Here is a 27474-nt window from a genome sequence, read left to right as displayed (position 1 = left end):
AGAGTGGAAATAACTCATCAGCAAGCAGCGGTAACCTTGGTATCCACCAGACCTGCAAACGAGATCATTTCAAGTTGCACGTAACTTCAATCTCACCTGCTCTTAATTTCCATCATCCACCAATACAAACTTGCTTTATGCATTGATCTGCTCCATCAGTAGCAAACAGAGTAACTGAATTTAACATTTTCGCTTCATTCTCATGACATAATACAGCTTATTTTTAACAGCATATTCATGAAATCCACTTGGGTTTTAGATGTTAATTTGATTTAGATTGTCTTGTAGAGTTTTGTTTTCACCGTGAAAGATTGGGATTTGATGTCATGAAGAAATCTTCATGGGTGGATGTGTACTTTTTATTGGTAATGTCGAGCTCAGATGTGGCACCTGTGCTTCAGCACAATAAATTATAATAGTAGACGTAAATGAATATTGATCTGAATGGTGTCCACTGTTTGCTTTTAATCGATACATTAACTAGTACATCAGCATCAATTCAAAGCAAACGGTTTTTGTTTTGTTTTTTCCTGCTCTGGTAAGAACAATATCTTTAATTACAGTGTATCTGTCTGTGACAGGGAGTGGGAGAGCAGCTGCAGTCGGGAACACCATCAGCTCCTATCAGATCGCTGTCCTCACAAAAACACTGCAGAGTAAACAGTCACACAGAGGAGCAGATGTTGAAAGAGGGATGAACAAATCAGACAACAGTTTGCCGCTAAACAGTGAACAGAACAGAAATAAGGATGAGAGAGAAGACAGACAACTAAACAGACTAAAAATAAAACAAGACATATTACTCATGGACACAGAAAATGGACTGCATTTACCCCCTTTACAATTATGATGCACATTCACCCATACACACACACACACACACACACCAGGGTGCTGCCAAGTAAGTCGCTCAACTGCACACTGGCAGCACTTTGGGGATTAAGAACGTTGGCCAGGGAATATTTCTGTCTGGCAGGGAATCGAACAAAGCATACTCTGGTCATAACCCTTCCTCTCCAACACCCACACCATCACCTCCTGATGTGGCTTTAATGTCTTTGTGGATCAGGGGCGTTTCTTCAAGAATCAGGGGTGGTTATAAGTCAAGTGTGTCCATGAAGATGCTCCAACACTAGTCAACTAGTCTTTGCTCATCATTCCCATTTGATCGTTTAGCCAGTTTAAATCTTATTTCCAAATGAGACTTGGTCAAGATGGACTTTATCACAAAGAGAAACAGCAAATGTCCTTTGGCATGTCCACGGGTTATTTCAACAGCTGAGGCTGGTAGCCATTAACAGCCGGGAGGACTGGGACAACACAGACTAAGTGTTTTGTCCAAGGACACAGACCGAAGGTCCACATCTCTGTATCCCACTGAGTTACTTGTTCTACTCAAACATTACGATAACCTAACCCATAACAGTACGGAAATAGTAGAGCAGCTTGAATCTTCGACTGGACTGGGTTGCTCGATGCGAGGATGTTTCGCTTCAAATCGCAGAAGCTTCCTCAGCTAAAATTCTTGCTCTGGTGGTCTGACTTCTGTCTTGACTCTTGTAGAGAAGAATAATCAAGAAGTCACAAAAGCTGGAGTTTTAAACCTAACAAGACTCCTCCTACCGAGAGGCAGACTGCTATAGGCTGGTGACTAAACAATAGCTCTAATTAGCACCTATTGTGCTCTAGTTAACACCCTCCTCTCGGTAGGAGGGGTCTGGTTAGGTTTAAAACTCCAGCTTTTGTGACTTCTTGATTATTCTTCTCTACAAGAGTCAAGACAGAAGTCAGACCACCAGAGCAAGAATTTTAGCTGAGGAAGCTTCTGCGATTTGAAGCGAAACGTCCTCACGTCAAGCAACCCAGTCCAGTCGAAGATTCAAGCTTCTCTACTATGGAAACCACCTGGACAACTGAGAGCCTACACAGAAACAGTACGGAAATAGTAATCATGTCAAACATATGAAATGTCAAAAACACCTCTACGTTTGCACCTATAGATTAAAACATGATGACAAATTTGACAATCCCTTTAAGAGTGTGTGCCCTTTGCAAGTCTGTGACACCTTGGTTCCTTAAAAACTCTAAATAAATGTAGTCGTGACAGAGCTCTGAAGTGTTCCACAGCTAAATTTAAAGAACTGTTTAGTCCTTCAAGTTCTCCACCTGAAGACAAATGAGTGTCAAACCCACTGGGACCAGTACAGGCTACAGAAACACTGTCTGAGTTTGTCTACTAGTACTTCATGTTTGATGCTTTCATCCTATTTATATAATCTGTTCTACTGTGTGTGTGTTACACAGACAGATAAAAACGTGAGTAAGTCGGCCTTACGAGAGACAAGCAGAGACACTTCTTTGAGAAGTGACGTCAGTGAAGAAGGGGTGAGAAAAAAGGGAGGGAGGGTAAATCAGAGGTGGGGGGTAAGAGAAAGTGGAAGCTGGAGCTAGGAGAGAAGAGAGGACACACATGAGGAGAGAGGAAGAGTGAGCATCAGTAGGCGGTCTTGGCTTTGTCCAAAGGCCTTTCTCCTCCTCCTAACTTTACCACTCACATATTTTATTCTTCAATCCACTTTTTCTTCTCTTCCTTTTTTTTTTTTTTTTTTGCTGACTCACACTTTTGGCTCCAAGTCAAATTAAACTCTCTTCTCTTCAGTTCATTTTCAACACTGCTGGCCTGGAAAATAAATGTGGTTTCTAAATCACAGAAGACCTGATGGGCAATAAAACAACATAAAACCACAACTGCAATGAATGGTGACAAGACTTTAAAAAAAAAAAAGATTAACAACATGTTTGGAAAATTTGCATATTTCATCTGTTGCTGGGAGATACAGCAAAAAGAAAAAGGTTCACAATATTTTTTTGTATTTATCAATATTGATATTTATTAGAATATATTATTTAATAATTAGGGGTGCCGGAAAAAAAAAAAAAATCAATTCATGTCTGAATCACGATTCTTATTTATTATGATTCTGAATCAATCCAAAATGTCCAACAATCGATTTTTAAAAAGCATTTTTTAAACATTTTCTTACTTACTTGCTGTGTGTACTGTTTGTCAGGCAACGGCCTCCGTACTACAGCGTCCCCGCAAGGGGAGGGTCCGGCGAGCTTCAAACATTAGCTTAGCATGGCGGACGAGGGGCTAATTCAGCCAGCGCCGTCTTTGCTGAAGGCAAATGTTTGGGCGCATTTTGGTTTTTATTATTTGCTGCGTAAGAAGGAGCTTGACATGACTTATGCAGTGTGCAAAATCTGCAAAATTAAAGTCAAGTACTTCGGAAACACTTCAAATCCGCAAGCCCACATGCTACGGCATCACCCGGAGCTAAAAGAGCGGAGCAGCAGTCTCTGCCGACTACTGACCAGCGCTTCGCTAAACTCCCAGCCAACTCTGAACGAGCAAAGCAGATAAGTAAATTTACATCTAGAATCACTTGATTAACCTTGTAAAGCTGCATTTTCTTAAACATAAACATTTTTTTAGTAATAACTATTTTTCAGAGCAAAAATCGATTCTGAATCGAATCGTCACCCCAAGAATTTGAATCGAATTGAATCGTGAATTGTTGTACGATTCACATCCCTATTAATAATGCTACCAGTCTGAACAACATCCTGATTATGACTGAAACTAGAAGGTTCATTGGTTAAACTTTAGAATATAGTTAATCAACAAAAACAGAACATGAACAATAAACTGTACTTTATTTCCCTCAACAAAAGTTACCTCACCTTATAATTTAAAGTACAGCAAATAAAACCAAAAGATGGCACCTTTCCAGATGATAAAACAAATTTGTTGTCTGTTGGTCTATATGTTGGCACTGACTGAACATATTTTGTAATAGTTTTTTCAGATGACCAATCCACTTCCATATAACTGGTGTATCTTACATTTTTTTGTCAAAAGTTTCCTAAACTTTAGAAGATGATGCGAGGTGACTTTCACAGGCTCTCATCCCCCTCCCACCCCACTCATATAGTTTTCTTCATTGACACCAACTCAAATGATACTTGTTGCTTGGAAATGGGCGTGCACCAAAAATAAATAAATAAACAAACAAACAAACAAATCTGGCCGGCTAGCTGTCGTTTGTTGTTTCTGTTGTCTAACAGGCTGAGCCGTCCATGGAGTAGAAATGTCCAAAGCTTATCGTCATTAGACATAAACTTCATCTCTGTCTCTTTACTGTGGCTGATTTTCACCACATTTCCTTCTGTAGTTTGTCTTGCTGCTGCTCTGCACGTCACCACCAACACATGAAGTCAAGGCTAAAATGGCAGAATGTGGTTCTGGGTTACCAAACAAATTCTCAAGAAGTCTGAGCTTTAAAGTTGACTTATCTCTGTTTTCACCCATTTAGCCTTACTACGTTAGCCAGCATGACTCTTTCACAATAAAGCTCTTTACTAGGTTTTGCGTGCAGCTGTCACAGGCGTAATATTAAAATGTTTTATTGTGAAGCACATTAACAGCTGTAGTGGGCTGAGTTGTCGGCCGAGCTGCCGAGCTCGTGGAAGAGGAAACGCCATTCCTGACTCAAGAACGCATGCGCTGCCTTCTCATTCCTCACACAATCAAGACTAGAACACAACTGAGAAAGTGAACATTCTGCAGTTTGCACTGTAACTTTTTCTATCAGATCCAGAAGGTCACACATATGTTTTTTCTTTATGACACATTCAAATGCTCTGAATTTATGTTGTTTAATAAATAACTTATATATAATATATATAACTTATTATATAATTAATAATAACACAAAGATATAAGCAATGCAAAAGTCTTCAAAAAGCAGCTGAATATTGTTCAAATAAAAAAAACTTTAGTAAATGCTAAAATATTTGCCCACAAAAACAATAACTGATGAGAATCAGATTATGCAGAGAGTCATATTTTTCTTTTGGCTGTTGTACAAATACTGTGGTTTTCCATCTCTCCGGCAGTGCATTCAAAAACACCCACTCAGAAAACCCACTCTGCTTCTAAAAGTAGGAGAAAGAATAATTTCTGGTGTGAAGTGAATACTAATAGTCACAACGGTAGAGTGTCAACACATCACAGTACTGACACACAAACACACCTCACAGATTATAGAAGCTGCCACACACTTCATCCAAGGGAGATCACACGAGTGCCGCCTGAAGGGGTCAGAAAGACGTCCACGTCTTTTCTTCCGATCGCCCGTACTCATATGATATTTAACCACGGACTCAGTTACAGCTGTTGCTGCCTCACATACACTAAAATAACAAGCAATGTGAATAAAGGTTCAAGCATCCTACAAATGATATCACATCCATAACCAATCAAAACAGAACTTCACTGACATTAAGAGATACAAAGTTTAGAGTTTGATTGAACCAAACTTGGTGAAATGGCCAATGCTAATATGTAGGCAATGATTAGGGGGACTGGTTAAAGATACACTACTTAACTCTAATAAGAAAATACAGGTCACCTTTTTATTGCTCACGTGAGCGCTGATATTTGGTGACCATGAAAGGTCAAACTGAAGGCCATAGCTGTTCAACTCAGGGTTTGGAACCAATATGGATTAAACATGGTGCAAGAGTTGTGTGTTAGTCAAAGGTAAAGTGGTTTAATTTGAACAGTGTCAAGGCCACAGAGAACCATATGTCATGGCATCAGTGAATCACGAAGAATTGATTTGCATGATGAAAAAAAAAACATGAACTAAACATGTAAGATGCAGGTTTTGTGCCATTTTTGTTTACCTTGCTCTTGCCGGATAACATAGCACTGTTAATATGCATTATGAAGTCCCTTAACCTGGATAATTAGCTGTAGACTAGTCAGACTTGCAGAGCTACTTCCTGGACAGACATCCTATTATAATATGGACTTGTTGGTTTAAGTTAAGGTGCGTCCAAGTTAGTCATTTTAGGACATCAGTTAGCTTCACAGCACATCCCAAAAGAAGGCCCCGTGTCATAAAGCTTCCTGCCTTGTCCACACAGAAACAGAACTTTCCCTATGCAATCTTCTATTTCATTTTCAAAAAGTGTTCCATAAACACAGCACCGTTTCAAGGAATATCTCCATCCAAATGAAACTGAGTTAAGATGCAGTGGTACATGTGCCAGGCCTGTATGTGGCGCTGTAGCACTTCCACAAAAAATGAAGAAGACCTGGTGCATGCACATAACCGCTGTAAGGAGCTAATGATTGTAGCGGCAGAAACAAGAACTTTGCAAATTGGCACACAGAGTAAATATAAAGTCTTTTAATATGACCTGTTGCGTTCATTCAGCCAGATTCTTCATCACAGCCAACAACATCTGGAAATACTTTAATTCCTTATGAATAAACCCCTCAGTGTTTGTTTGCTCTGTGTCAGTTTCTCAGCCTAAGCCAGAGGAAGGTCCCACCAACAACAAGAAGAAAGAAAAATATATATGTATATGTGGCATTTTAAAAGCTTAAAGTCCTTTGTACAATTGTTCTAATAGCATCACATCAAGATATTTATTCATGATCAGTATTTTACCACAGCACATCTTTTGTCTCTTCAGCATTCTGCTAGTGATGAAAATAAATCCCATTAATGACCCTCCAAGACAAAAAAAAAGAAAAGAAAAGAAAAAGGCTAAATTACACCATAACAACAATAACAACATGCCACTCATTATGAGCGACTGACGTTAGAGAGGTGGGGCTACGACATCACTGTTTCAGAAAAGTCCGCATTGCTTGTCCACACAAAAACGTGAATCTGGCATTTTCAGTTTTATCCACTCTAGGACCAGGTTTCAAAAAGTATCGGTTTCAGACTCTGAAAACACCGGCTCCATGTGGACAAAACACCAATATGATACAAAACTTTTGCAGATACGCCTGAACGGGACCTCCATCCCCATCTATGCTGGAAGACACTGGGAGTAGAATTTGCACTGATTATCCAAAGTGTGACTAAGTGTACTATTGTTTTTAGTCCAGCAGGATGGTGCTGTGACTCAGCCACTTGACTAAATTATCAATGCAAGGAGAGAGTATAATTGACAAGTAATGCTCTGGTGCCACCTTCATCAATGCCACCTCCATGGGGGACAACAGTGTCTGAAAAAAAGCACACTGCACTCAATCAAATGGACCTTCAACAGCAACACAAATCGTCCATCTGTCGTGGTTTAGTGCCAACCTGCAAGGAACAAAGCAAGTATATCAAATCACGTATTTTATCATTCAGTAATCAGACCTCTTAAAACTACATCAACAACAACAACAACAGACCACTGATGCAAATTCTCACGAATTCTGGTATTTTGTGCCTTCGCAGTAAACGTTTCAAAAACTGTGGAGTGTCTACAGGTGAGAAGCACAAATGCTCAAATTCATCAAAAATTGGAGCCGCCTCCAACGCCTCGTACACATGTCGCTACAACTATTTGCACACACCAGCCGCCAAAAGACAGAGAGTGCCCCCACCCACATGTGGTGTGTCTGTCTGGGTGGTTGCCTTCCAGTACCCAGGGTGGGTCTGTGGTGGATGAAGTGAGAAGCTAACATCTGGTGTCCAGATATTTCAATCAAATCTGAAGTGACAAAAACCCTCTGAATGAGTCTATCCTTAATTAATAAATGATAACAAAGCCAGATTGAGTCATCAATAATTCATAAACCATGTTAACGATGGTTCTAGAGCTCTCTGAAACTGGTCAATACGAGGTCATACCTGATTTCTATCAGTAGTGAACAATTTTGAAGAACTTTAAAAGTTCTTTAAGTCAGTCCATGGTAATATGAAATATTCAAACTGCTCAAACTAAGAAATGATGTCAGTGGTGGTTGGATCAGCTCCCGGCCTGCAGCACAGGTTCCTGTACTACATCACTCAGGATCCCAAATACATGATTGTACTCTACACTCAGTTCATTTGCGGCACAGGCAGAAACCAGGAGTGATACTACCCTCCCTCTCACTTCACATCTTTGTCTGACACCTCCATAATTACAGTCTGTTGGTACGTTTGTGTGTTTGTTTGTTGTGCGTCTGTGCCAGTGTGTAAAATGGAGGAGGCATCACTTCCACGCTGTGCATCTGTATCTGATCCTTGCTACTCTGAATACTGAGAAGTCAGCAAGCTAAATGAGGAGGATTCAGGAGGAGACCGGGGGGGGCAGCAAGACATAAATAGAGCCACACAGAAAGAGGAGCAGGGGCGGAGCCACAGGAGCCTGCTGACAGGTACGTCACAGTTCTACGTAATCTTGTGTGAGGCTCTTCAAACGAGACAATGGATAAAGAGTTTAATCTGAGTATTGTAAGTGTGTTTGCACACACGAGTAAAGGATAAGAATTTTATCCACCAGGGGGCAGATTAGCACCAAATCTTTTCTAGTCAATTCCAAAACAGTTTCCTTGTCTTATTCTTACTCCAGCTCTTGTGTCAGATTTGTCATTGTGAAGTCACATGATGCATGATCAATATAATGTACCAGTTATGTATTTAATTCATTGTGTGTAAGCCTGTGGACATTAATTAGAAAGTCTTCTCTTGAATGTGTGCAGACAAATGTTCCGTTTATCTACTACTTTAGACATCAGTGTTGACAAATGTACTTCACGGCTTTGACTTGTGTGTCACATGACTAAAACTGCGACATAATATTAAAGCACTCAAACACAGTTTTGCAAGTGTTAAGAAAATCCTCACCATGCCCTTATAAAGAGAGGACAGTTAAGAGCAATCACACAAAATGATATTTTATTCTGTCAATATTTCTTTTATTTGGCAGAGAAGCAAAGAGGGAGGACGCGAGAAAGACTACCACTAATTAATAATCAGTATCATGACAGACCTTTGCAGTTCAATGAAGGAACATGTCAAAAGCAAAACAAACAAACAAAAACACAACAACAAATAATTGCAACCTCAGGCTTCAGCTGCTAAATCAAATGAAATAATTTGCTCATGACTCATCTAACCTGAGAAACAAATACACACCCGGCGAGTGATAAAGATGCTGATTATAGCTGAGGTGTGTCAGCCCATGTGTTCATGTGAGGACCACGTGTGCAGCGTGGAGGCATCGTGGCCAGTCGAGTCTTGTGCAAAGCTCTTGTTTGTGGATCAAAACATCACGTAAAAGAAAGATTGTGTCAATGAAATCAGCTACAACATGACCACACAAAACAGATAAGCTCTGCTGACACAACACTCTGGTTCCTTTATACACCATTTGCTCGCCACTCACGCTCATCATCCAGCCTGATCACAAGTATCCTTTTGACAGTTTTGGGGGTTGGAATCTTTAAATCTGTAGGTAATTTCTTGATTTGTTACTTCAAAAAGATTGTTCAATCGGAGCAGAGTTTTTCCAATGAGTTCTGTCGAAATTACAATCAGAGATGTGAAAATATGAAGGGAAGCAAAATCGTGACAGACAACAGCATAATTGATTCTGCAACCTCACCACTGGATGACACTAAATCCTACACACTGTAGCTTTAATATTTCTGGCCTCTGTCCCTATATCTCAAATGATGCATCTGAAAATCAGACTTATTCCAGATGAGAGTCAACATTATCACAAAGGTTTGCTAAAAATAAAGGCTTTTAGAAAAAGAAATTGCTTTATGGAAAGAAACTTAAAGCAGATCTACTAAAAAAAAAACAAAAAAAAAAACAGCTGTGATGGTTTGAATGTCTGATTCAGAAGTGTCCATTGGAGGTTTTTTTAATAGATAAGCATGTCCAACTGGGATGAGACCCAGAATATGTTAATGGGATTTTGTTTGGCATGAGAAAACCTTGAGATCACCAGGGATTTTCTGATACATGTGGCAACTACTTTATACTTAGCCAACTGCCGTGAAGACCTGAGCCAGGACCGGTGCTTGAAATTCATTAGAACGGACTGATAACACTGGTCAACAAAAAAGAAACCTTTTTTTCTTGCATGGACTTTCAGAACTGATTTGGGGCCATTTTGGGGTGCCAGATCCAAATCTGAGCTCAGATCTCCCCTATCGCTTCACTTTTTTTTTTGCATGTTCCGTATTGATTGATTACGCAAAAGTTGCTCAATTCACTCATGAATTTGAGGCCACTAATCACACAAAAGCAGCTTCAAAAGCATTGTTTTTAAGCCAGGTTCAGGAAATGTGAACAAAGAGCTGTAATATCATTTAGACTTAGACAACTTTATTCATCCCACCAGGGGCAATTAATTTCAGCAGCCTGCATACCGGCACATCACAAAAAAAAAAAACATACTACATCCACATAAAATGTGCAACATACTACATCCCCATACCCATACATCCACACCTTACAAGGAATTTAAAAGACGGATAGCAGAAGGAATAAAAGATTTTAACAACCGATTCGTCCTGCAGACAGGTGAAACATAACGACGGCCCGAAGGCAAGAAAGAAAATTCACCTGCCAGCACATGTCCGGGAGAAGACAAAATACAATTTGCCTTCCTCACCATTTGCTGTTCACAAAAACTAGCTAGGTCTCTGGTTTCCACTCCAATGATCCTTGAACATGTCTTTGTGATACTATGCAAGCTACTTTTATCTTTCAGTGCCAGGCTAGAAAACCAGCAGATGAAAGAAAAACATAAAAGACTTTCAATAAAGGACTGATAAAAACGACCCATAATAACAGAACTGACAGAGAAGGACTTCAATTTGCGAAGGAGGTACACTCTCTGTTGCCCTCGCTTCACAGTGTCTGCCGTATTTACGTCGAATCTCAACTTCTCATCAAAAAAAGTGCCCAGATATTTATATGCAGGAACTTTTTCTACAGCTTTCCCATGAATAATGCTGTCTATAGCAAACCCTTTGTTACGTCTAAAATCAATTATAAGCTCCTTCGTTTTAGATACATTTAACTCCAAGTGATTTGTATCGCACCATGAAACAAAATCAGCAAGGGCCTCCCCATGTCCTGACTCCTCTCCCTGAAGAAGGGACAGCAGAGCAGTATCATCAGAGAACTTAACTAAATAGCTGCGTTGCCTGACACTTCTGCATTCATCTGTATATAAGATGAAAAGCAAGGGGGAAAGAACACAGCCCTGTGGTGAGCCTGTGGACAAAACTAAGGAGTCTGAAACGCGTCCATTTACCAAAACTCTCTGTCTCCTATTCGTTAAAAAGTCCGCCAACCATTCAACCATCTGGTGAGGCAATTTAAAATCACACCTTAACCTCTTAATTAAAAGGCTAGGCTGCATCAAGTTAAAAGCTGAAGAGAAATCAGCAAATAAAAGCCGAGCATGAGCTCGAGGCTTTTCCAAATGTCTGTAAAGACAGTTGAGAATAAAAAGCTTAGCATCTTCTACTCCTTTACCCGCCTGATATGCAAATTGAAGTGGATCAATATTCCCTTTCATATTTGACATTATCATATTCTTCATAATTTTCTCAAAGACCTTCATACACAGTGATGTAAGTGCCACAGGTCTAAAATCATTAAACTGTTTAGGAAATGACTTTTTCAGGACAGGAATAATAAGTGATGATTTCCATAAATCTGGCACTCGGCCGCAACTAAGTGACCTCTGAAAGATATAGAGGAGGACACTGCTGAGTTGCTCACCACAATACCTCAGTGTACGTCCACAAATTCCATCTGGACCACAAGACTTCCTTACATTAACCTTCTCCAGAAGTCTTTTCACACTATCCTCGCTAATGATTATACCATCGTCAGTAGCAGAGGAAGTGCTCTCAAAGGGGAGTTTATCTGCAACCTCATAGTTCTCAAACCTAGAATAGAAACAGTTAAATGCATTCGGCAGATCCTCATCATAGCTCCCCTCTACTTTAATTGGCACTCTATTATCCTGTTGGACATTAGTAACTGAAGCCATAGATTTAATGCCTATCCAGGCTGCCCGCAGATCACCACTACTGTACATATGTTCTACCTTGTCTTTGTAAGCTCTTTTAGTTTTACGGATTTCGTTCCTAACCTCCTTGTTAATTTCTTTCTTTTCCACATTATCTCCTATATAAAAAAATTTTTTCTTCTTATTTAAAACACTCTTTAAATTTTTGGTGACCCACGGTTTATTATTGGCATAGCTAATAATATTCTTCTGAGGAATGTTGATATCCACACAGAAGGATATATAAGAGGAAACAGTCTGTGTCAGTTCATTCAGATCAGAGCATGTATCATAGAAAACCTCCCACGCAGTCCAATGGCACTGAAGAGGCATGTGAGATGGCAACTTGTGTTCAATGTTGATATGACAAAGATGTTTTCACATCTCAAAAACATGATGGGCAAAAACTAACACCAGATTTAGATTCAGTGCCCACAAATTACCCAAAATCCACTGAAAAACATGCAAGAAACATCGTGCTGACCAGTGTAATAAAACATTGTTTTAACAAAAACAAATAAAACTCCTGACCAAACATCTTGGTTCCATATACTATATCCAAATATGCCTGAAATGATCATTTAAGGCATTCAATTCCAGTAAACTCTACCCTTTCTCTGTGTTTTTCACACTCAGGTTTTCACTCATCCTGCCAACAAGCCAAGAAAGCTGAGGTACGATGATGGAGTCGGAGTCACTACAGGTCCTTTGTCAGCTTGGATGACACGTACACCTCCACACCAGCAAAGTAAGAATTTCATTACACAGAGAAACTTGTTTCTTCTTGCTGTATATGACATTAAATACTTTGAATTTTGAACATGGAAAGAAAGAGGATGTGCTTCTTTTAAAAGTGTATACACCCATATTGAACAAAAAGTGCTGATTATTATTTATTTTTTTCTAAATCTCAGAGACTGCTTCACATCTCACTCATCACTGTAAAATGCTCCTTTTTGTGTTTCAACATATAAAAGCTCCTGTTCACGGTGTGAAATGTGTGACGGAGAAACAAATTCATTCAACAATTTATTGTAACACTATCATCATTTCCCTTCAACAAGCTTCCTCTTATTCTCCATTAAGCAGGAAACACTACTTCTCTTTGCTCATCTATTTTGACTTTTACCCTCTTTTTTAAGCACATCTTACAGCCAACCAGGCGACTAATAAGGAGCGGCTTCTATCAGCCCCTTAATGCCTCAACACACTGCATTATGGGCAAAATAACCCCCAGTGTGCGCATGCACACACACATACACACTGAAAACACTCCTGAAAAGGCTATAAAAGTATCAGAGAGAACAGGACTCCCACTACTGTTCCTAAAACAGACATGTTCAGTCCTGTTCTTAGCAGGAAAGATGGATATGCACAAACACAAAGGCATTACTCGGGGGGGTGGGGGGGTTGACACTGCTGCTGTTCCTCCATGTGGTCCTCACATATTGCAAATCTGCAAGATGATCGTGTGTCACACTATTGTTATTCCTCCCGGTTCTTTTTGCAATATACTGCCCCTTACAAAGAACAAAATCGATATATTCCTCAATTTTAATTTATTGAAAGTCACGCTGAAAACCAGGCCTGGGTCCCCAGAAACGGAGCCCACACACGGACTCCATTTCCTGAAAAGACGTAGAACATGGCCAGCATAATGCTTTTATACAAAACAATACAGGCGGTACAGTGGGTGGGTTTCAGTCTCACAAACCTAATCTTACTGGCTCCCCACAGACAGACAGAAGCCCTCCCTGTATCTGAAACTTGCACATGCGTCATGGAAGTGAAACTTAACTCTTCTGTTGAGACCTTGAACCAGTGAGAACCAGGTTCTAGACACGTCTAAACAGATAACAAGAGCAAATACTTGATAACTAACATAAAATAAGGAATTAGCACAGATACTATCTAACACTATACAATGGAAAATGTCAAAAATATTGAAAAAAAAATCTAAGTGCTACAAGTAGTGTTGGATCATGCATGTTTTCATGGCGAGAGGAAATCGGAGTGTTTGGAGACACATGCAAAGTCCACACAGAAAGGAACTGGCCCTTGAAGAGGAACCCAAGACCACGCCACTGTGAAGGTTGATATCAAGCTCCTGTTGTTCACGATTAGTAAAGGGTATTGATAAGATTACTGATTCGCTTATTGATCAGATTCTTTATCGACTTCAAGTCTTAAAGTAAATAAATATGAAATTGGTCACTGGATCCTTAAACTCTGGACATAAATAGAAATAAACAAAATCTGTAGTTTTTGTCAGAAGCATTTCCTTTCAGACATTAATGAAACAAATTTAACTCCAAAGCCACTGAGCTGCGGCCTTGCAGCCGGCTGCAGAAACGGCAGGTCTGCAATAAACATAAAGAAATGATCATTTTGCTGAAACACACCCTCAAAAACAACAGCTGCTCTGGCGTAATGTGAACTGAAGAACCGATAAGGGAATCGTTAAGCAGAAAGGTTACTGATGTCAGTGGATCCAATCATTTCTTATACATTCTTAACAGGAACCAGTTTTTCATACCATCTCTATTCAGGAAGCTATAAAAATAACATTAAAGCTGCAGAGTATAGGATTTATGACTGTTTATTAGCAGAAATGTTATATAGCATAGCGTATAATTACCTGCAACAATGAATCAATGCGATTTCATGACCTAAGAATGAGACCCTCATAGCGACATTGGAGCAGGCCCCTTCAAGAAAGCTGCCATGTTGCACTGATATGTTGCTACCATAGCCCAAAAGGGACAGACTTACTCCACCTGTCCCATTGTGCAGCACAGTTGCTCCCCTATACACTGTGTGCTGGTTGGGAGCGCAGGCCAACAACTTTGTGAACCCTCTTTTTTGTGAAATGGAAGATCATACATGTTGTTTAACACAAGAGAAGATGAGGGAGCATGAATCACCCAACAAAATCATCACCGGCAATGACACAGTGCAATCTGCTACCTCACCACTAGGTGACACTACATCCTACACAGTGTAGCTTTAATAATTACATGTGTTTTTAGCTGTAAAGCACTTTCATCAATGCACAAAACATCTTAGTGTCCAGAGCTCTTATAACTTTAAGAGAATATTTCAGTGGAAACATTTAGGAAGGACAAACACACAGCCATGAATTATATGTGGAAATGAATTATTAAGTAAAAGCTTCTATTGAAACAACAGCACAAATATGACAATGACAGCAACTTTAAATATCTGGCACACAAATGGGCAGACTGTTTAAAGCGTAAAACAGTCATCTATTAATAACCTTCTGCATTTTAAACTATCCCTGTTCCCATCGCTCACATCATCCTCCTCATCAATATGGATGGATATATATCTGTTGGTCCATTCTGAGGATGAGTGCAGAAAGGCAAATTGTGTCAGTGAGCCTTGCATTTCATCAACAATTGTGCTCTGATCATTCTGCTTAAAAATTCCTGAGTGTGTTTAAGCTGTGGAAACTCTCAAGCCAAGAGTTCTACTAAATTTAACACAAGCTGCAGTGCAAACACGTGCAGAGTGTGTAAAATATTAAGAAGCAGCTCCTTCTATAATCCCGAGCGTCCAGGTGGATTCAGGTAAAAGCTCTATCAGTTACCCGTGAGGGAAGAATGATGTTTCCATGAAAGGGAGCAGAAGAGCTTATAAATCAAAGGCCATCCTTTCAAAAGCTACGCGTAGATAGAAATGCACTTCATTTCTGTCTGATGCAGACGCTCAGACTTTACAATGACTGCACGCCAGGAGCAAGGAGGGGATTTAAGAACCCTGGTCAAGAGCACTTTCCTGAACTGCTTGTCTGACCGGGAGTGGAACCAAGGATCCTCTGGTCACAAACCCACCCTTCTAATCTCCAGGCCACCACCTCCCTGTAAGTAAGTGGAGTGCAATTCCACATTGCAAGTCACTCACCCCCACACCAGGATCAAAGGTGTGACAGGGATTCAAACACAGGATGGTAAATGAACTGCATTTATACAGCGCTTTTCCATCTGCATCAGAAGCTCAAAGTGCTTTACGTTTACAGTGACTTGCAAAAGTATTCAGACCCTTGGTATTTCACGCATTTTAATTTTTTATGGCATTTCAAATACAAAAAGTAAATTAGGCTTCTCAATATAAAAATTTCTAAAATTATCTTCATTAGACTCAAACTAAAAGTAAATCTCCACAACTTGATGTAAATTAATTAAAAATATAAAACTGAAGATGATGGGTTGCATAAATAATCAGCCCCTTTGGTATAATACCTGTAAATAATCAGTTTAATTGCCAGTTTTCTTCAGACAAGTCAGGGGATGGATACATGAACATTTCCAAGTCACTGAATATGTCTTGAACTTTATTTACATCAGTTATGAAGAAATACAAACAGTATGGCACTCTGTGGTAAATCTGTGTGGAGTAGACAGTTCACAAAAATTGGAGAAGAGTGAGGAAAGCCACCAAGACAACCCAAAAGAAGTTATAGGCTTCTGTGGCTGTGATTGGAGAAATTGTGCATAGTGCATGTCTTGCATTTTGTATCCTCACTTACACAGTTTCATGATGAAGTGGAGCAGAGGAGGGTTTTCTTTCAACAAAACAGCAAATCTAGGCTTCAACTCAGATGTACCTTCTGGCAAATTAATAAAATCCTCCTCTATGCCACTTCATCCAAGGTGGATCTGCATGTTGATTTGGCACAAGTTTTACGCTGGGTGCCCTTCCTGACGCAACTCCACCTTACATGAAGACTGGGCAGGGGTTGGGTGTGAACTGGGAAGCTTCCACACTGAAAACAAGTGGACTTAAACGCTACACCTATAATCACCAAAAATGCCTATGGGAGGTTTTCCTGACCACTGTCGCTGGTGTGCAAGGTCTCATGTCTGGACCTTACACATGTGTACTGCCTTTGAGATGCCTTATAGTGTGATTTGGTGCTGTACAAATAAACTGAACTGAATCCTAGTCTGAGTCTGAACACCAACTACTTTAAATGTGACATGAAATTAAACTTTTGACCTCGTTAGTGTGCCCTCCTGCATTATGTGATTAATACATTACACCAAAACGTGACTTTCCCAAAGATTTAAAAATAGATCTTGATCCCTGCTTGCACTAAGACTTGAAATCGATGAACTGTGGAGCTCATTTCCTCAGGCAATTAAATGTGAATGCTAAAGACTGGTAAAAGTATTGAATACTGTCCCCTGTTGTGTATAATGAGCTTTTTTTCTGCACTGACCTTTCAAATTTAATTTCCCAATGGTCTTGTATTGCACTGTGATGTATGTGATGCTCGCTGTTATAGAATTACCATATGCAGCACCATATTACAGAGGCCTCTAATGCAGGAATATCATTCCGTCTTAAGACAGTTTCCCCACAAACACGCGTACAGAAAACATCAGAAGTTAAAACTGTTACAACTGTCTTCATGAGCATCACAGTCCCAATACTGTACAGTAAAGATAGGGTAACAGTACGCAAGATCTATGGGTGTTTATTCAGATAAGTGGAATATGGCATTCCTAACTATCTGTTCATGATCACTTAACTGCCTGCAACAACAAACAGATGTGTTTTTACAAGCTTATAATCAGCCCGTCACACCTACATGGAGCGGGCCCCCTCACAGAGACTACCACGTTGAAACAGTCGTCCAGAAGACACAAACGTAGCCACCTGTTGCCATGCTTCAGGAAGACTAAAGAACAAAGAAGAAGAATCAGTGGTTGCAGTGTCTACTGGTTGCTAGTGCAGGCCAACAAGTTTGCGAGCCCTCATTTTGTGAAATGCAGGGGGGGGCATACATATTGCATGACTCCCCCTCAGCAAAGAAGCAAACACGTGAATGGAAACATAATCACGACTGGCATAATGCAATCTGCAACTTCACCACTAGAGGACACCAAGTTCTACACACTGCAGATTTATGAGAGAAAGTTTTGTATTTGTTTGATTTTGCTGCAACACATCATAAACAATGTGGACTTTCAGTTCAGTACCTCTTCTTATAGGGCAGTGCAGTCTCATCTGAACCCCTGCATGATATTGCGGGATTTGACCACATCTGGGAACAGATGGCACCAACACATCAGAGAATCCCCGGGTGGAGTGTGGGAGTTTCAGCGCACACCATTCAGCCCAGCTCGGTAAACTTAAAAGCATACTCGGCTTCACCTAGTGGTCGTGCCGGTTTAAGATGTGCCCGTTTAAAATGGCTTCCGCTGAAACGCCCATCCTCTGAATGGTTTGTGCTGACACGCCCACACTCCGCCCGGGGATTAGTCTCTCCCCACAAAGAGCGTCACTTCACATGGAACAATGGCTCCCGGGGCAGGAAACAGTTCGATTGTTCAACAGCAAAGTGCCATTCATCAGAAACTAACTGGTTCACCCAACAGTAAATAAGTAATTAGTTATCTTATAAATGATGTCATCTTCACTTACAAAAGGTTATAAACCTTAAGCCTGCTTTGCTCTTGTTTCTGGGTAAAGCTGGAACTGTGACACACCTTGGTCTTAGAAACAGTCATGTTTTCTTTGGAGCTTTTCCACTGGATGCCATCGCTGATCCAACTCCACATCTACCAGTACAAAGACCCAAAGGTGTGTGTTTTGATGGTGGGATGACTCTGAAAAAGGTGTAATGGACAACCTTACCGTTGACTGAACTTTTAGAACATTTATACTGTTGCTGGGAAGTCTCCTTCAGCTGAGTCTCCTTGGAAAACGTGGAGTATTACATTGTGGTCTGACAAGTGCCGTTATGGTGATGTGATGTTTGTGAAGTAGGCTGTAAATATTGGAGGGATTCAGTTACATCGTTCCTGTGGCAGTTTGTTTCTGCGCAATGGCCCATGAAGGCAGTGATGAAATCTCACCACCTGATAAACCAAGCACTCGCTTCTTTGTATTTTCACTCTGGGCCCAACAGAGTATTCAGGGTTTCCTTTTTTTAACCAGCAGACTTCTGGAACAAACGCGGTGTTTGGCAGGTAGAGATTTTAGTAGACGTTCAGCTACTGCGGGAGTTCACAGAGAAAGCAGGTGTAGTTACATTACTCTGAATTTAAAAGCTACTTTCATTACACAGCAATCAGATTTATTGCTGCAACTATAACCATTTTCTTAATCTGTTGATCTGTTCTGCTGTGCATGAATAGTAAAATGTCCTCATCACATTTTTCTGCCGTAAAATGTCATCTGTTGTCTGATTTTGACCACTTTCCTGAACAACAGTCAAATACCCAAAGATATCCAATTAAAATGACATGAAACAGACAAAAGCACAGTCATACTTCAAATGCCTCATCCAACAAATCCTTCATGTTTCTGCCTCAAAACGATTATTAAAACTGTGGTGAAATGCTTAATAACCTGTAGAATAATCCCGCTGTTTAATCAGCATCGTGATCTGCCACAGCATCCAGGTGGATGGATCATCTTGGCAAAGGTCGGGCACTCCATAACATGAATTTTAACAAATTTACAAACAAAATTAAAGCAGAATAATCTTTCTGTGTGCACAGAAGCAATCTTAGACGTAGGGGCGCTGGCCAAGTGGTTAGCGGACTTGGTTTCAATGTGGAAGGTTCCTGGTTCAAACCTCACCCCTGCCACATTTCTCCGTGTAATGTGGAGTTGCATCAAAAAGGGCATCTGGCGTAAAACCTGTGCCAATTCAATATGCAGATCCACCTGGGATTTGCTGTGGAGACCCAGAGTTCAAACAAGGGAACAGCCAAAGGGTCTTGCTAATAAGAAGAAATCTTAGATCTTTTACTTCAATACATGAAAAATGAGAATGAAATCTGAAGTACTGTATTTAAATTTCTGTTGTGTATAATGATTAAACTCCTCATGATTAGCAGCAGTGACATATTTGAATATTAATAGTGATGACAAATAATGCTGAAAGAAACATAATATGCAACATGACAGGAACCAGTTAAAGTCCCCAGAAAGGACCTCATGAGTCACGGCTTTACTACCGGTGGTTCCACCTGCGCAAATTTACCAAGGACATCACGTCCCCAATATATGATGGTTTTTGGGAGCTCAGGAACTATGCAGATGGATCCATCCATCAATAAACAACAATGAAACATGTACAAGAAGATAGAAGCAACAGCGTCCTTTTTCCCACAGCAAAGACCAGCATAACACAAGGTCTCTCCCAACTATGGACAACAACAACAACAAAACCCTTCAAACCTGCAGCTCCTCTGCTGTAGACGGCCCTCCATCACATCATATATCAGGAATACTGAGATAAACTATGCTACCTCAACACGTAGTAGCATGTTTAGGTACTTAAAACATTTCTGATGAGTTTGGGTTGTTGTGTGTTGGGGGGTGTGGCTGGATATTTTGGTGTTTTCTTTTCTTTTCTTTGCTCTCCAGGTGGCATGAGAGCTGATTTGTCTGTGGAGAAGGTGCTGGCTGAAGAATCCTTCACCCTCATCATCATGTGCAGCACCTGTGAATGGTGCTCACATGCAACCTTAAAGACTTTCAGCTGAAGCAGATAATTGGATGGCGTTCTGCATTTAAGTCATGTGTGATTCAAGCAGAACTGCCGGGAACTCGACTTTGTGATGTTCGTTTGTGAGACGCTGAGGACCGCGCCTGGGTTTGACACATCGAGCCCGTGAAGCAAGGAAGGGTGAGGACACATGCTGTCAGCACACATCAAAGGTGATTAAGTGTTTGACTAATTGTTGATAGTAACTTGGTGTTTTGTTACACAGTATACTTGAATTGTGATGAGAATTGTGCAGTTTGCTTCTCACTGCTGTGGCGTGCGGATAAGTGATCCTCCACTTGTTGTGAGAAGCTGCTCATTTGCATAAAGTTAAAAAAAGATATAGACCTGAATGTGTTGCTGATAGCGTGTGTCTTTTGAAAGATATTGTTGTAACTGCTGACTTACCTCACCTCTTCTTTGCTTCACAGAGAGTCAGTTTGTCGTGTCCACCTGGGGGGTGTTTGGCGGTGGTAGTGGGTCCAGGAGCGCCGGGCTTTGATCCTTACGGGCGCTGGAGAGCGCGCCAACAGTCACTCCACCAGAAAGACGCTGTTTAGTTTGTACACATTGTTATGCACCAAAGAGGGTAAAAAATAAATTGTTTTGTTTTGGAACCGCTTTCTGGTTATTTTTAGCGCTGGGTTCTGTCAGACGCAGGTCCGCTCCTCAACCCGCGTCGACACATAACATGGGTAATCTCACACGGGGGGGGCAGCTGGCCAACCAATAAATTAATTAATAAGATAATGGTCACCGAGCTGCTACAATGAGCCAAAAATGGCAAGAAAAACAAACTTACTGACTCTAACTCACTTACAGATTGTGTGACCAGCTGGTTGACGGACTTGCTTATTCAACTACAGATGAGCTGTGACGTGACGTGAACACACAAAGCAACTGTCTCTCTGAGGAAGAAATGTCACACAGACAGACGGGTGAGACATTCAAGAATAGAAAGAAACAAACAGGGGCAGTATTCTGGGAGCACACAAAGTGTGATGAACGTCTGGCAGATAAGTTACACATGCCTCTGTCATGAACACACACACACACCACCTTTGAGGTTCAATGACATCATTCCTCAGCTTTTCGCCACATACAGTAATTCACTTCAAAGCTATGTAAATATCTTTCTTACAAACCTTTTCCTTTGACCAGCTCATGCTCATTTCTTCCACACGGCTGGTTCACAAGCACAAAAACCACCATTTATTTCAACATGTCCATCACCATCTATACAAGATATCAACTGTAAAAACAACACTGGTACATGAAACTAAGACTTTGACACTTTTAGTGGTTTCTGAGAAATGACTGCTTTGCTATGCCACAGTTCCCCAAATCAAACACAAACAAGTTAAAAGGAATTGAATTGTGCTCTAAACATAACCAATTTCCAATAAAAAAGGCGGGCAAAAACAGAGACACACAAACTGAAACTAGACTGTACTCTGAGAGCTCCCACCGCCATCACCAGTTTAAAAAAAAAATAACACGATGCTAAAATACCCTGGGCTGTATGAACATTGTGTTCTGTATAATTTACAGTTGTTTAAGTAATTATTTGGTTCCAAAAACTGAGTTTGCAGCTAGCAACCAGACTGTGACGTCACAGTGCAGCTCTGCTCTGATTGGCTGTTACCCCCGCCACTCACAAACTAAACTGAAGGCTAACGTCTGCTAAATGTCTTTTAGATGACTTCAGAGGTATTATTGGGTTCTAAAAACAGCATTTTCAGTTTTAGAAATATTTATTTCTCACTAACTTTTACATAATATATGACAAAGAGGTTATATTTACACACAAACGAAACGGAGTTTCCAGCTTGTGACATCGCCACACTAACGTCCACGAGATCATGTCCAAGATCTGTGTCCCAAGAATGTTTCCTGTGAATTTGAAGACTGTGGCAGTAACAGGACTGGACTTACGAGGTCTGTCCATAAAGTATAGGTCCTTTTTATTTTTTTCAAAAACTATATGGATTTCATTCATATGTTTTTACGTCAGACATGCTTGAACCCTCGTGCGCATGCGTGAGTTTTTACACGCCTGTCGGTGACGTCATTCGCCTGTGAGCACTCCTTGTGGGAGGAGTCATCCAGCCCCTCGTCGGAATTCCTTTGTCTGAGAAGTTGCTGAGAGACTGGCGCTTTGTTTGATCAAAATTTTTTCTAAACCTGTGAGACACATCGAAGTGGACACGGTTCGAAAAATTAAGCTGGTTTTCAGTGAAAATTTTAACGGCTGATGAGAGATTTTGAGGTGTTTTTCCTGTGACGGAGCGTCGCGGCAGCTGCGAGCCGACGCTGCAATCCGCCCGCACGTCTTTCATTAAAAAAAATCTCCTTTAACAGTGGAATATCCTGATAAAATGCTGAAACCGACTTCTTCTGAAACTTCTCTGTTCTCTCACGACGTCCTGGATCAATAGAGCCTGAAATGTGGAGGTTTTAAGCTTGAAACAGGCTGATGACGCCGCCTGAGAGCGCTGCGCGACGTCTCGCTCCGTGGGAAGTCCTTAAAGCGACAGTATCACCTCAAAATCTCTCATCAGCCGTTAAAATTTTTACCGAAAACCAGCTTAATTTTTCGAACCGTGTCCACTTCGATGTGTCTCACAGGTTTAGAAAAAATTTTGATCAAACAAAGCGCCAGTCTCTCAGCAACTTCTCAGACAAAGGAATTCCGACGAGGGGCTGGACGACTCCTCCCACAAGGAGTGCTCACAGGCGAATGACGTCACCGACAGGCGTGGAAAAACTCACGCATGCGCACGAGGGTTCAAGCATGTCTGACGTAAAAACATATGAATGAAATCCATATAGTTTTTGAAAAAAATAAAAAGGACCTATACTTTATGGACAGACCTCGTATACTGAGCACAGACAGACGGACAGGATGCCAGGTCGTCACAATACCCGATGGCCATATGTTGGCCTCGGGTAAAAATGGGAAGTTATTCTCAGTCAAGCCTGATTAAAATTGTATTATAATTATCTTAACTCAAGGGTCTTGAAATCCAAGTGCACTAATGGCACACTGTTATTGGTCATTCGCCTCCTCCCAGTTTTTGCTCAGGGTCACCACAGTGGACACAGCCAGATCCACATTGGTAAATGGCACAAGTTTTTTGCTGGATGTCCTTCCTGACTAATGGCACATTGTATAAACTGAATTCAAAAGTAAACTATGTGATAAAATGTATCATCTCCAACAGGGAAATTCAGGTGGTTGAGGTGTGAAAGTATGCATGTGTGTGCACCCACCCACCCACTACAAAGATAAACTGGCCAAATCTGAGATACACTGGGTTTTCCTGTTTGAGAAAAACATCTGGTAGCTTTGGATTTCAGCCTATTGGTTGATCTGACATTGGGGAGCATGTATGGGTGTTATGTGGCGCACCTACAATACCACACAACCACCCTGGGTACTAACTGACAATCATCCAGGCAGGCCACAAGCCTAGCCAACAATCTGCCATATCCAGGTGATACTTACACCTTCACTTGACATTTTCCAGTTGATGGGGTCCTCAGCCCTGAGACAACTCTGTGCTGGATCATACTCAGGGAAGTGTACCACATGGCCATAGTGTCTCAGCTGACATTTCCACACAATCAAAGTATTATAGTATAGTATAGTCTTCACCTGAATAACCACTGGTTTGATACAAAGTCATTCCAGCAGTACAAAAACAGAACTGGTACCAGAGACATTGCTGCTTTTGGTCACTGGACGTCTCCATCAACTCTTCCTTTATGTCTCTCAAACTCATCGGCTGAGCTCTTGGAGACATGAACAACATCTATTACATTTAGAGTGGAAAAAAAAAAAAACACACACACACACACAAATGGTGCCCTCAGTTCATAGACATATAAAACCTGTGATGACAAGTCACAAGTCAGACACTGCTTAAAAATCTGAACATTTGGAAAATGGTAAATCATTACTTGTGAAAAATAGAGGACAAATTATTCAGCAAGGAAACTAATTGTCACATGTAGCGCTGGTTCGCCTCAAACAAATGAATATTTGATATTTTCAGTCGTTAACTGACTAAACCAATAATTAGAATAGCTGCTGATCAATTTTATGTTGACTGATAATTCATCAACTATTCATTCCAAGTAACCACAGACAGACAAACAGACAGACAGACCCTCAGCAGGGTGTCAGACTGCTGCTGGCATTCACACACACACACACACACCATAAGAATCAATACTGTGCTCCACATCACCCCTTCACATGCTCCAAAACAACAGAGTTACCAACACCAGGGGCGCACACACACACATAATTCTGGTTTTTGATAAACACTGCATTGATGTACCCAATTCTGTGGAGAAACATTACCAGAACCACAAAAAAGCTCAAACCTTTCAGCCAAGCTATTAAATTTAGCCAACAAGCAAGACTTCAAATTAACAGTTAATCAAACTAAATCCATGTAGCTTCTACCATTTGCTCGGGGTCAGCACACAGCAGATCCAGTGTGGGGCCACATGCTGATTGGGCAGGTTAACAAACATCCTTCCTGGCACACCTGCTGGAGACGGGGGCACAGGTGGGCTGTGAACCACAGATTTACTTGCTGGTAGGCAAGAGTGCTATCTGCTGCATGAACGTTCAGCCTTTAAAAATGAGCGTCTAACCCTTTGAACAGCTTATGCTGTTTTACTTCAGACCACTAGGTAACAGTTTGGAAAGACAGAGGAGAACAGTCCTGCCCAATCAGGGTGCCAACCCCCAATAAACTCTACAGAAAAGGAAGAAAAGGTAGGCCAAAGACTGGATCCAACAGAAATCTATTCAAACTAAAAGAAATTAAGTGAATTCTGAAAAGCAACATGATAATGATGGTTTGACACCACAGAAGAACCCGAAGCTAACAAGGAAGGTCAGCAGCAGTTGACACGCTTTCAAGCAGCAACATGGTCTATATACTGAGGCCTTGGGACTGGACCTAAAACTTTGCACACCTTAAGCAAAGCAGAGCATAAATGTACTTTTAAAATCTTCTGCTGGTGAGTGAGCAGCCATTCAGTGGAATGAAGCGATCAACTCCATCAATGAAATCAACCCCAGATGGAAACTTGTGTAAAATAAAAACATTACGGATCAGTCAAGAAACTGCCTTAAATGGGCCAAATCCCCATCTGTGACATCAGGCTGGGACATCTCTATATATTAAGTCACACCAAGTCATAGATACAAGATTATATAAATCAGAATCACAAAGGTAACACTTTTGAGATGATACGAAGTCATACATGAAGTCCTACTTGCAAGATTAAACTAGGTCGTAATATCATCACCTTTTAGCATGATGATGGTAATAAATTGTAGAGTCATACATCTGAGACTTTACTAAATCACACCAAGACATATTTGTAAGATTATATGACCCCAGGTCATAATAATCATAAGGATAACAATTATGACAAGATAAAAACATTGTACTTTACAAATGTAAAGTAGGGGGAGGTGATGGTCTAGTAGTTGGGCTTGAGACCAGAGGATCCTTGGTTCAAATCCCAACCTGACTGGGAAAAAAAAAAAAAAAAACAATCACTGTGGGCCCTTGGGCAAGGTCCTTAATCCCCTAGTTGTTCCTGGTGTGCAGTGAGCGCCTTGTATGGCAGCAGCCTGACATCAGGGTGAATGTGAGGCATTATTGTGAAGAGCTTCATGTGTCTGATGCAGATGGAAAAGCCCGATATTACCATTTGTTTAGAGGTTTCAGAGTCATGGTTATGAGATGATATAAAGTCATAATTTTCAGATTTTCCTCAATCATTTTTATAAAATGATATAGATTCATACTACTGACACAGAAAAAAAAACAAAAAAACAGACCCTTAACCATAAGCCAAAGTGAGATCATTTTTGTTATATTTATGATACAGGACGTCATAATTACAAGACATTTACAAAGTCTCATTTGCTTCAAATGATGTGAAAACGGTGCACTCAGGGGTGGGGTGGGGCGTGGGTTGTTATTAAACTACCAAAATTTAAGTTATCAAAACTTGTGCCAAATCAACATGCAGGTCCACGTCGGGCCTGCTGCAGTGAAGCCGAGTGACAATGGAAGGTAACAAACAAACTTGGAAAACACCAGTAACCAGTCTGCTCCCGTCACAGGGGGTCCTGGTTAGTCCTCAGACCGTGACCTCTTCGGAAGACCTCGGGCTGTGTGTTTCTCCAGGTAAACCAGGACTTGAGTCAGGAAGAACATCCGGTGTAAGACTTGTACCAGATCTGCTGGCGACCCCTCAGGAGCAGTCAAAAGACCATCATCTTCAGAGAATTACTTTTCTAACACGTGGCACATCAAATCATTTTTTACTCCCTAATATCGGTACAGGGTTAGGGTTATATCCATATTGGTTGGGCTCTATGTAAAACTACCTCTGGATCCCAAATCCAAAATATATTCCAGATAAAATCATTCATTTTCTATGAGATGATCGATCCCCTCACCACACTTGATCAACGTGCTCTCACAACGTCTTGAGTTAAACATCGCTAACCTGTCAAACCTTCTTCTGGATCCCAGTTCCAGAATATAATCCGGATCCCCTCCAAAGTTGAATCACTTATTTCTCTAAACATTCTCCGTCTGCTCACCAAATTTCATTGAAACGCGTTCAGTACTTATAAAAGACAAACGCAGATGAAACATCATCACACCTTCTAGTTCACGGAGGTCATAAATAAACAAAGCTAACCAGCTAGCTAGCGACGGTAAACCGCGCGCGATGAACCGTCTGATATTTTGTCCGCTCACCGGTACGAGGTCTGCTTTCTGAACGCCAGTCCTCTTAATTTCTCCTCCAGCGCCTCTGGCTCCATGTCCGGCAGGCTGCTGAACGTGTCGCTGCAGCAGCCCGCAGCGGCTTCCTCTGACCCGCCGACGGACTCCGAGTCACCCCCTTCGGCTCCCAGAGAGGCCAAGCGCCCGCTGAAGCTCCCCGCCGCTGGGATGCTGCAGTCCTTCGCCTGGGGGTCCATGCTGGTCGTTCCTCGCCGTGTCGCCCGGCGCTGG

The 27474-nt window shown here is 41.0% G+C and overlaps 1 protein-coding gene across 1 annotated transcript in view; it reads right to left on the bottom strand.

Annotated features, from left to right (window-relative positions):
• The window catches only part of dgki (diacylglycerol kinase, iota), a 119716-nt gene extending 92242 nt beyond the window's left edge, over positions 1-27474 (bottom strand). The window contains exon 1 of the mRNA XM_034163178.1: positions 27217-27474. Coding sequence (XP_034019069.1) covers positions 27217-27440 — 224 coding nt within the window. The 5' untranslated portion in view covers positions 27441-27474. The remainder of the gene's footprint in view (positions 1-27216) is intronic.

Source organism: Thalassophryne amazonica, chromosome 22 (assembly GCF_902500255.1).
Source record: "Thalassophryne amazonica chromosome 22, fThaAma1.1, whole genome shotgun sequence".
Lineage (NCBI taxonomy): Eukaryota > Metazoa > Chordata > Actinopteri > Batrachoidiformes > Batrachoididae > Thalassophryne > Thalassophryne amazonica.
This window is presented reverse-complemented; position numbering and strand designations above follow the sequence as displayed.